The sequence below is a fragment of the Cyprinodon variegatus genome, unplaced genomic scaffold, assembly GCF_000732505.1.
Source record: "Cyprinodon variegatus isolate N-32 unplaced genomic scaffold, C_variegatus-1.0 Scaffold1, whole genome shotgun sequence".
NCBI classification, from domain to species: Eukaryota; Metazoa; Chordata; class Actinopteri; order Cyprinodontiformes; family Cyprinodontidae; genus Cyprinodon; species Cyprinodon variegatus.
Window position 1 is genome coordinate 2,397,924 of NW_015150454.1, and position 11,627 is coordinate 2,409,550.

The window sequence follows — 11,627 nt, forward strand, 5'->3', positions numbered from 1 at the left end:
TATTGAGTGAGTTTATTGAGTTTAAATTATGTTAAACTGAACTACAGTTCAGTTTAACATAATTTCCTAGAATGAAATATTTTGGTGTTGCACTGACTCATTGTCATTAAAGCTTGACTTTTATATATTATTCAATACAGTATATGCTATTATGCCATAACAATTAAAATAATTTTTAATCCATATTAATAAATGTCATCTTACCAGCTTCCATGTGGGATATGTTTTCATCGTTTTGATCGTTTAGGTCAGGACCAGCTGGTGACGCATACCCAATGACCAAATTAATGGTTGCCTGTAAAGTTTATAAAAACGCTACCATAAATATCTAAACATAAGATCACGTCAATACAGCATAAATAAACTGGCTTAACATAATTTAAGCTGTTGTAAAAGACAAACATGTAACGGCTTGAAGTGTTTAGGAATGTTGCAAGCAAATCTATTTACCCCAAAACATTGTTGTTTCTCATTAACCAAGGGCACATTTTTAGATGGCAGGGACTTCATTTGACCGCTGGCCAAATCTCTCAGTGAGATCTTTGCAGAGCCAATAAACCTGAAAAGTGATCATATTAATATAGAAAAAACTACTGAAACCTCACTGCTGAAAGCAACAATAATCAAAATAAAAAAGGCTCATCTTACAGTATAGTTACGAACACATACAACAAAAACTGGAACCACATTTAATATTTATGGCTGTATTTTCTTGTTACTAGGAATGACTGGTATTTTTCACTTCCCAGTTTCACTGCTTGGTTAAAGTAGGGTGGAAAATTACTTCCTTTGTGTAACAAAACAGATGCCACAAATCGGTGATTAATGATCACACCACATTGGAACATACTGGAAATTCTCTATTTTGAACCAAATTCCGTGACCGGGGTTGTGAAATAATGCTATTGCAATAAAACAAAGGGTCAAACCTTTAAAAGTAAAAGAACATTTAAAGATATATTTTAAGGAAGTCCAAGAGAAATAAATATGTTTTATTATACCACAGGCATGTGCTAGCACTCACTGTGGTCACTTCAGTGACACAAAAAATACATGTATTTTTTAAAGTCATTCATTTAAGCATTTTGTATATGGTTATTTCTTTAAAATAATTTTTTTTATAATTGTCCTTTTTTAATTAACATCCTGTCTAAATGCACTTAAAATCCCTTCTACTACATACTTTTAAGCTGATATTTATATTTTAACATTACAGTCTTCAAAGCTTTATAGAGCTACTGGAGTATACTCCCCAAGAAAATTATTTATACCTATTAATCAATTTCGCATTTTGTCATGTTACAAAAATGATACGTATTATTCTATTTTATATTATTCTATCCCATTATTGCACTGCTTGAGGTGGTTGCATATTGGGAAAAACTCTGCTAGTTTGTTTCGGTTTTTCTTGCTTATAAGAATTTAATTTCCTCTATTTGTGAATAGAAATCTCTTTTTTCACATGTTTTTCTCCTCTGGTGTTGGAATCCATGTAGCTGAATGGATTTTTGCTGATGTTGTTATATTTTGGGACATTTCTTATGATTTATAACCATAGCAACTAAAGCAACCATAGCAAGTTGTTTTATTTGACAACGTGAAGTGGAATTTTACCGAGCAATAAACGGTGCTTTATTCATTATGGAAAGCCAAACAGCAGCAGGGACATCAGCATCCCTGGGTCCACCCAATCCTCCAGAGATGCTCCCAGAGTCCAGGATATAAGACTGGATCATGATCATTTCCTGGGATACTTATGTATATTTGGCTTGCAGCTGTGTGGCTTTTCTTGTTCACAGCAGTCAAGTATGGCCGCTCTCCTTTTCATTACAATGTATTTGGGGTTTATCTGTTCTTTGAGATGCTGTTTCTAAGTATTTATTTCCAATCATTTGCTGGCCTGACCTGAATAAAGTAGTACTACAAAAATACTTTGAGTTTGAGCTTTATCATGTTCATCAAACTTAGCAAGGACAATAAGGTATGCATTTTTATGATGCTGGTTTTGAAAAGTATAAAAAAGTTACTTTAAACAGTACCTCATTATTTTTTTGTGTAAGTAATCAACAATGTCCTTGAGTTGCTTTTTGGATGAAGTAAATGGTAACTGTATTTTTTCCCCAAATAAATAGGAAAAAAATGACTGTAAAATAGAAAATCCGTTTATTAAGGAGAGTGTGATCTTTTGCCATCATCTGTTGGGAGGGCAGCATTAGAGAAATCACTTAAAAGCATAGTGGAGGATGTTCTTTTTCCAGATGGATCATCAAAATAAGTGGTCCCCCTTATTGTCAATTATTCTGATAATAAGTTTACGTAAGGCTGTTCTATGTGCCGGTCCCCATTTTCACTTACAGGTGGTGAGTCTCAGGAAAAGAGATCACGTCCCTACCTCTTTTTGGATGAAAAACTTTTTATGTTGTTACATTCACCCACAGAATGACTCAGAAGAGATGTTGTCATTGCCCTGTCTTTTTGCATGCATCTTATTATGACAAAAGAACCCAAACTTTTGCAAGAATGTCCCTCACAGAGCATCGGATAGCTAACCTGAGATACAAGTAATCTGTCCCAGCATTGGGTGTTGTACATTTGAGGTTTAGAAAGAGAAAAAAAGGCAATATTTATGGTCAAGGTAATATTTCAATTGTGAATGAAACAGAAGAACGAATTATTACTCTTTAAAAATGGTCAACATTTGAGTCTTATGCACAGCAGAGTGAAGTTTCAAGATGATGTTAAGCAACTAGGGAAAAGTTAATTTACACATTGTTTTCAGCTAAGCTTTACAGGTATAGTAGCATGGTAATCTTATGTCTAAAACAATAAACATTTCAAGCAGTATATTCTTTTTTTTTATTCGCCTGCCAAGAATTATTTTCATTTTTTCCCTCCTTCTGACAAATATTTTCCCTCAAAGAAATGATGCTCGAATAAAAAACATCACAGTCTCCTCAAAGCGCATAAATGATCATTATAACTGCAACGTGTCACAACCCACAGCTTATATTAAGGTTTCATACTTATGTTTCCCAAGTGTTTCATAGTCCTTTACAACCACATCAATATATGAAGATGGATCCAAGGGGGAACCTTTCAGATCAAACCCAAGGACCTGTAATTTCACATAAAAAGTTGTCAAAGCTGTCAATGAGTTATACTTTAATAATTATTTCCAAACACAACATTGTAATTATACACTTACTTCATTCCAAACTGGATTCAACTCATTGTTAATTGCTTTGGTTTTCTTTTTTTCACCTGAAAATATAAAGAATGCATTCTTTATTACAATTATTATTTTCATTATTACCATTAATTTAACGTCTTTGACATTCAAGTAACTAAATCTGACACTAATCTTAGTGGAAATAACATTTAAATCCAATACAAACGTTTTTTGACAATAGAAAAAAGGTAAAAGGAAAAAGCACTTGGGGGAAACAAGCATCAGGTCAGTACGGCCTTATAAGGATGGCTCTCTTGTTTATTGAATCGTTGCCAATATATAAAAAAAAATGCCTTAACTACTTTATTATGATAACATAGCAACCAAAATAAAGTACAAAGAAAGATATTGATTTAAATAGAATTTAAATGGAGTGCATAAGCATAACAAAAAAAAATAATAATGAATAAAAATCAAACTAACAGATTTCTCACCCCTGAACAGAACAGTAGTAATTGGATCCGGGTTTCCAATTTTCTTTTTAGGAATTCCACTCGCAGACTCAACTGTCACTTGCAGCATAGTGACAAAAATCCTTATTTACTGAGCGACTCCACGCATTTTCTGTTAATAGAGCTTCAGTCCTCAGAGAAAATGAAGATGCCAGGAGGAGGACTGGATGGGACCACCTCATTTGTGAGTCCCAGCCCCTCTGATGTGTCACTAACTCTGATGTTACTTTAGATGGGGAACAGAAAGGGCGCTCCCTAAGATAAGCAGTTGAATGTATTGTGGTTTGTCTCAACTTAACCCAATAATGATGGGTTATAAGATATTTTTTTTATTTACTGCGCGACGTCGCCCCCTAGAGTAAACATTGATATTCCCCTTTCGCTTACAATCATTGGACACCAGATGGCGCTATTGCTTCCTTCTCCAACCTGTTCTCAAATAAAGAGCGTTTCCTTCTAAGTACATTGATCATTTATTAACATATATATACATTTTAACCAAAACACAGATGATCACATAGGCTTATATTCATAACTATTCTAATAAATGTGACAATAGCTTACTTTTAAAAAGTTAATGTTCAGTTCAATTTAATGAATTCTAGAGCACATATGGTGTCCACAATCATAACCATTTAAAGACAGTCCATAAAACAGTTTAAATTAATATCTACTCAATTAGATATGGAATAATAAATTCAACTTATGCAGACATATTAAAATGCAATCAGACACAAGATTATAGTTTTGAAATAATGTAGTCAAAGTTGATTTATTTAGTTAATTTAGTAAAAAGTCACCTAATGTTAAACAGGAATTAGAAGAAAGCAGTTCAGATGAAGAAAGGAAGGTTGTCAGAGAAGAGAGAAAAACAATATTGTAATTCAGTGCTGAGGATAAACAGTCATTTCACAGTCATTTTGATTTGGCCAAGGGTTTGTTGGCCAACCGCCATTAACCTCCACAACAGAAGAAGAAAAGGACGTTTTTGCGCCGACCTGCTGTATGTTGTAACGGCTAGCTCAGATGAGTAATGCCATATTTTGCTGTCAGTTTCCTCGGATAAGCAATTTAATTAATTATTCATTGTATAATCTTTTTGAATACGATAAATGTATATAGCTTTCGTTTGATATAGAATGAAATATCCGATAGTTTTAAATATGTGAAGACAGCACTGCTAGCGATAGCATCGTTTGGTCGATAGCAACTTGTCAACTGTTAGCTTGTTAACTTGTTTGCAGTAAAGGATGCTATTGTTATTTTTCATTCTAATACTTTATATTACCGTATCATACACATATCTTTTATGTGTATGTATGTACATATTATATATATAACCGGGCTAAAACATTTGCAATTGTATAATCTCAAAAGAAAACTAAGAACAAAGACTAAAACACATGTTTATTGACTCTATAAAATCTGTGACCGGGATGTGTGTGATCTGCAGGGAGGCTAGCTAACTTTTTTCTGACACCAACCGTTACAAATCCTGGAAGGAGGAAAGGTTAGCTAGTTGATCCTCTCAGCTCTATTCTCTATACTATAGAGAACTGTGTTATAGAGCTTCTTTCCTCAGACATTTTTCTGATGAACACAATGAACATCTCAAAGCAGACTAGTAATCAAATCAAATACGCTTACAGCACTATCACAACTGAAATTAAATAAAAATGCAAATGTGGGACTGGACCCACAAATGCATGTAGACTAGGGCTGCAACTAATGATTATGAATCTGTTTTTTTGGTGTGACTAATAGCTTATTGGTCGGATCATGTATTAATAGTTGGAAATTAAACCAGTTGAAATTAAAACTTTTCAAGTTTTTTTTTTTATCTTAAATGCTAAATGTTTACATAGTTCTTTTTTTTTTTTTTTTTTTTTACAATTTTGCTGTAATTGCTGCTCAAGAGTCGGTTGATGTGTCACCTAAAGGTCTATATTACAGTCTTTAAAGTCAAGTTAATGATTAATCTATTACTAAATTAGTTGAAGATTAGTTCGATAATCGATTATTCCGATTAAATGTTTTATCCCTAACGTATATAACACTGTTTGTTTTGATTTTATTTCCTCTAGTTTTCTACACGTTTAACTAATGTTGATACATTGAGGGGGGTCTGCATTAAAGACAATAATAATACATATATTATTGTTTTATTTCAATTATTTGCTGATTAATACTCAATATTTTTATTACAGGGCCTTAATTTCACAGAGCTCTTTTTTAACATCTATTATATGTTTTATATCAGTCGATTTTGATGTAAAGCCAACTTTATTTATTTATTCAGAATAGTCTTTTTATTTCCGCAGTGTCTCAATCTTTATTGTTTAATTCTAATTCCAACAGCTGGTAAAGATGGCAGCCTATAAATGTAATCGCTCGCACAGGAAAAAGCTCAACTCTGAGCTTGTGAAAGCCGTCAGCAGCTTAAGGAAGGAGAATATCCTTCTAAAGAAGACACTAGCTGATGTGTCGGATCATCACAGACAACATAATAAGCTTGTGGAGGTAAACGCACAGCTAAATAAAAGATGTTTAAATGTCATTGTAAAGAATGCCTGCCTGCTTCAAGTACTTGGCTATATCTTTTATTTTTATTGGGTTTTCTGTTTGTTTCTTAAACCACTTTTTCTTGTTGGTGTACTTACAGAGACTCCTCGCTCTTGAAACTCTGCGGCTGGAGAGTTGTCAGCATCTTCTGAAAAAAGATGAAAAAACCTCTCCCTCCTCAGAGGATCGCTGCCCCAAAGAAAAGCACTCTATGGATGGAGTGAGTATGAGGCTGAATAAAAATTTTTGTTATTTTGCCAGAGGCATCAATAAGAGATATTCCCACAATTACAGAACTGGAGGGAGAACTAAGAGTTAGAATATAAGATGGTTTATAACAAAGCTGCTTACATTTTGGTATAAATGCCAGATTCAGCCAGATTCTTCAATGTAATATGCATGTAATACATTTCCATCTGAAAAACAAATAGATATTTTAGGGAAAAACATATAAAAATTGTTTGGTTTAAGCAGCATTTGCTAAAAATTTAACTTTCAGTCTTTAATGCAGATCTATCAACGACACACATTTCATTTGTTCATTCTGCTTGCTAAAACTTTTCAGATTCTCTCAAATTGTATGGACCACCATTGTTCCCTTCAGCATTAGATTGGCTCTATAGCTGGCCCAAGAAAACTGAGGGTTCTTTGTTATATTTTTTTGTTGGGGGTTTTTATTTTGTTCTTTAGGGTCTCTAGAGATCTTGTATCCATTGGACAAAACGTGATATATATGTCACATTTAGATACTTATTTAACACTGTTTTGCTGATTTTTATTTTTTTTTTTGTATTCCGTATATTAGAGAAATTTCTGTATTTTTAAAACCACAAGACTGTTGACACAATACTATTAACAAAAAAACAGCTAAACTGAAGCATTTGCCTGAAAACTATCTTTCAATTTTCACTCTGGAGATTTTAACCACTAGATGGCATCAGGTTTTTTCCTCTTTCATTTTTGCTTTCATTTTTTTTTTTGTGGACCTTCCTTTGATTTTTTTTTTTATAGTTGCAGTATAGATAATGTGAACATTAGTGGTTGATTTTCAAATGTTGGATTCTAGACTGCTCATTTTTTCTTGTTTTATAGGATCCCCCATCAGAACAGGTCTCCTCCAACGATGAAGCTATCTTACATCTTCAAAATGATCTCAGTGATGCAAGTTTTCTGAAATTTACTTTTACTCACTTTAGTTATTCATGTAAAGAAACAAGACTGTGTGCAATTAATATATCTCACTAAGTGTCGGTTCCTCATATCTATCCTCTCTTGTTCCAACTGTCATTTTGTGTTCTTATTCTTTCATCCAATTCTTTAAGGCTTTGGAAAAGAGCAAGCAGTGGCTGGAATATGACCAGCAGAGAGAGGCCTATATGAGGGCAATTCTGGACAAAGTGTTATGGCTGGAGAAGCAGCTGAGTGAAACCAATCAGGCCCGCTCAAAGCAACACAATGAGGAGCATTCAGATGGTGAGGCAAAGGGACAGTGGGCAGCAAGCACCCACCACTAATGGAACAGTGGGCAACAGACTGTCACAACAATATTTTCAAGATCAAGATTATTCTGTAGTAGGCCAGAGTGACCGTTAAGATAACCACCTGATTTATTGTTGAAATTATATCGTTCAATAATGCATTATCACAATGTTTAAGACTAAATCACTTTTTAAAAATCTTACTCGGTCATCTTTTGATTCTTTTAATGCAGAAGAGACACAAAAACAGATTGAGGAATGCATTGAAAGCTATGAGAAAGAGGTTGACGTCAAGCTGGATATGCTCAGAAAGCAAGATAAGGTCTTTGATCAGGTGCTGGTAACTGCTAAAGAGGAGGAAGAACAACAACTGAAGAATGAGACTAAAGAGCTCCAAGCAAAGCTGAAGGAGGAGAGGAGAAGGTCTACAAACCTGGAGCTGCAGGTAAATCTTCAGCCCATGTCAAGGTTATAGCACCATCTGATCCAATCTCTACTTTGCCTAAAATGAGAGACTAGTTTTACTGAACTTACTCAGTACTGTACTTTAAATTAATGTGTAGAGGTCCCCAAACGTTCCCACAACTTTCTGATTGCTTACCTGGAACTCATCAGGGGCCTTCACTAACCAGGCTGGATAATGTGATTATAATGGGTAACATTGAATAATAATGCCGCTTCTTATGTAACCAAACAGCTCTGGGAAATTAGCTACCTGCTGCGTTTCGAGAAGGTTTTAGAACATCAAATTTCTGAGGAAAAGTACCTAGTAATTTCTAGAAGTACACATTTTTATTTTTTTTTTGCAGTACCTGGTAGGCTCTGGTCTTGGTATGTACTGCTGAAGTTTTCGATAGAGTAATGTCTTGGTCAGTATGCCTTAAATCAAAGAAAATAACAGCCGTAGCCAAAGTAAATTAAAGGCTGGAATATGTAGTGCTCCTATTATGGGTAATGCTTCCATTCATGTGAGGAAAAAATAACTAAACTAGAAAAAATACTTGTTTCTTAGGCAAGCTTCTATCAGAGGTACGTGTTAAACCATCACTATGCCGACCAAGAAGAAATTGCAGACCTGAAAAGACAGGTATGGCTGACACACTACCTCCTATCTCAGTTCTGATTTGTTGCTGGTCTCTGGATGGTCCCCATCCATTTGACCACAGATTATTTTATTCTTTCCCCTCTATAAGGTTTTGTCATTAACCAATATTTGACATTGTTTTGAAGGCAGTCTACTGGTATTCTTGGGTGCTAGAAAAAATGTGCTTCCAATACCTGTACAGTTTTACAGCTTTCACTGCTGTCTGCAACTTTTTTTTGAAATTCTAGATAAAGATTTCTGCACAAGACCTTGAGGATGCAAAGCGGGACTCCTCATATTTAAAGAAGCAAATGCTCAGAATTCTGAAGAAGCTGCCAAAAACTAAAGGCCTTGACCCAAAACAGTCAAAGGTTGGCATGAATACAGCAAGGAGCACAGACTTCATTGATGACACTTAAAGCTGTATTAAGGCATTTTGCACATACCCCAAACACATTTTTAAAATAATTTTCTGCCCTTTGCTCAGCTGTCTGCTGCTACGCTGTTTTGTGTCTTACCAACTAAAGCCAAACCTCTTAGTTTTAAGTGAAGTTTATCAATAATTTCTAACTGTAAAATCTTTGCAGCTTTGAGTCTCATAGAATAAGACAGATCGTTTCATCCTGATGCTTCATCCCGACTGACGTTTTATTTATTGTAGACGCACCAGCAGGACGTCAGCTCATGTGAAGAGGGGATGCCCCACAGAGACAGTCCAGAGTCCTCTTTTCACACCAGCAGGCTGGACCAAAGTTTCCTGGAGTGTCCCTCCTGCCAGGCCGAGTACCCAGCTAGTCAATACCGACAACTCCTAGAGCACCTGGAGATGTGTGTCGAGTGAACCAGTGTGAGAATGTTTGGTTCTGTTTGTCAGAAGACCACCAGAAATATTAAATGTTAGCTCTGTTAATTAGCTCTGAATGTTGCATGTTGTTATCCACAGTTATATGGTTCAGAATTTATCTGAATGCTGTTTTCATTAAAAAGAATGCATGTAAAATTACTTAAAATCCCTGAATACCTGTTTATTTTCTTTTTAATATAGAAATGTATTATACATGCTCTCTATGTCCCCCTAGTGGAGAAGCTACAACAAAAACTTTTTTTACTTGAAAGTACCAAAGATGAAATGCTTAAATATCTGCAAGTGTTGTTAAGCATACACAGAGACATGTTCCAGCTGAAGAAATACAGAAAAGCCACATGAGTCACAGGACGCCCTTAAATTCCACTAAAAGAACAAGACACTACACACACTGTGGTCATATTTCTGTGGAAACTCTGCTTCCCATTCTGATGATGAATGATGACATTTACAAAACACCATAACTGAGGAGAGCAACAATGAAATCCAGTGTTCTATTTGTTGCGCAGCAAAGCTGTGAGAACAACACTGGAAATGGGTCCCCCTTCTCGGACCCATTTCCACATTTTTCCTGTTAGAAGAAGCTTCGTTCTTTCTCACAGAGAACAAAAGCATACCACTAAATACGGCTCCCAGAGCAAGACCCTGCTCCTCCCAAATGTCCTGCTTTCATTTATAGAGACAATTGTGTTATCATGGTTAACCGGCACTGGCTATCTAATGGTGTAATCACATCAGGGACAGAGACAGGAGGTGGAGAACAGAGTGTATTTATTTAGAGACCTTTTAAAAAGCTTCTTCCCAGATGGATCTGGTGCATATACAGTGGGTAAACATATTAATCCTACAACTATAATGGGATCTGAAGAATTATATGGTGAAGAGGACCTTAAAGGGCTCCTAGAAGTCGCATGTATTTCTGAAACAGATGAAAGTTTTTTTATGGGATATTCTGTGGTTAAAAAAGAAGGAACCCAGATACATTTTAGCTATTTATATATCTGAGTTAAGCTTACAGTTAATAACAGTTCAAGATTCAGTTTCTAAGAAAATTTGAATACTACATTAGCGACTTAAAAAGCTAAAAAATAATAAAATATTTTGAATATATAATTCAAGCCTTCTGAAAAGTATGTTTTGTGCTGTACCATGACTACTGAATGGCAAAATTTACTTTCATCTAAAAGATCAATTTTGACAACTGGTGAAAAGTCCAGCCCACTTTGTTATTGTTGGTAAGACCACTGAACTTAGTTTTGCATCACACTTTTACCTCCCACTTAACTTTCCTTTAATATGCTAGGTTGCAACATCCTTTAACACCCAGCTTCTATTTAATTGATCTCTTTCATAACTTTAGGCTCTCATGGTCATTTAGAAAAACATTTCTATAAAAGGGTTTTTATTGGTATTGTTTTCAATTACTATTATCTTTTAAAAAAATTGTTTATTAGTTTTTGTTACATGTATTTTTGTTACCTATGATGAAACAATAATCAAAATAGTTTTGATTGCTTGGAATAGCTATATCATTCTGTAATGAATCAATATGAGTTTAACTTTCATAACAGATTTAGAGAGACGTCTAAACTTTTAATTTTATATTTATAGATTTTACATGGATGCAACCTTTACAGAAGAGGATTAGGGCCACTGAAAAAATAAAAAGAAGTTAACTGATTTTTAAATTTCCTTTCAGTATATGAGTAAAAAAAAGTCAGAAATCTGACTTTAATCTCAGAATTCTGACTTTAATTTCAGACTCTAATATCAGAATTCTGGATCTTAATGTAGATAGGCAGAATGAAGGAAGAGATGTGGGAGCACAGTCAGCTTCACTGACAAAGATGTGAGTTGTTTGGGAGGGCCAGTAACACACTAATGAAAAGTTACAGAATTAAGTGACTTTTTACATGCTCGAGGGGTCCCCGGTCATGTTATTTCATTATTTGGAAGA

General features: G+C 34.7%; 2 protein-coding genes across 2 annotated transcripts in view; one reads left to right on the top strand and one right to left on the bottom strand.

Annotated features, from left to right (window-relative positions):
• Nucleotides 1–3,871, bottom strand: part of LOC107100104 (myoferlin-like) — a 29,261-nt gene extending 25,390 nt beyond the window's left edge. Inside the window, exons 1-5 of the mRNA XM_015398503.1 lie at nt 3,664–3,871; nt 3,206–3,261; nt 3,024–3,115; nt 451–559; nt 205–295 (exon numbers count right to left, since the gene is read on the bottom strand). Of these exons, the coding sequence (XP_015253989.1) occupies nt 205–295; nt 451–559; nt 3,024–3,115; nt 3,206–3,261; nt 3,664–3,751 (436 nt within the window). The 5' untranslated portion in view covers nt 3,752–3,871. The remainder of the gene's footprint in view (nt 1–204; nt 296–450; nt 560–3,023; nt 3,116–3,205; nt 3,262–3,663) is intronic.
• Nucleotides 3,872–6,048: 2,177 nt separating this feature from the next.
• LOC107092555 (centrosomal protein of 55 kDa-like) lies at nt 6,049–9,646 on the top strand. The gene is made up of 8 exons (XM_015387140.1): nt 6,049–6,201; nt 6,344–6,463; nt 7,336–7,404; nt 7,566–7,716; nt 7,955–8,166; nt 8,734–8,808; nt 9,054–9,176; nt 9,467–9,646. The coding sequence occupies exons 1-8, from the start codon at nt 6,049–6,051 to the stop codon at nt 9,644–9,646; spliced, it is 1,083 nt and encodes a 360-aa protein (XP_015242626.1).
• Nucleotides 9,647–11,627: the final 1,981 nt, after the last annotated feature.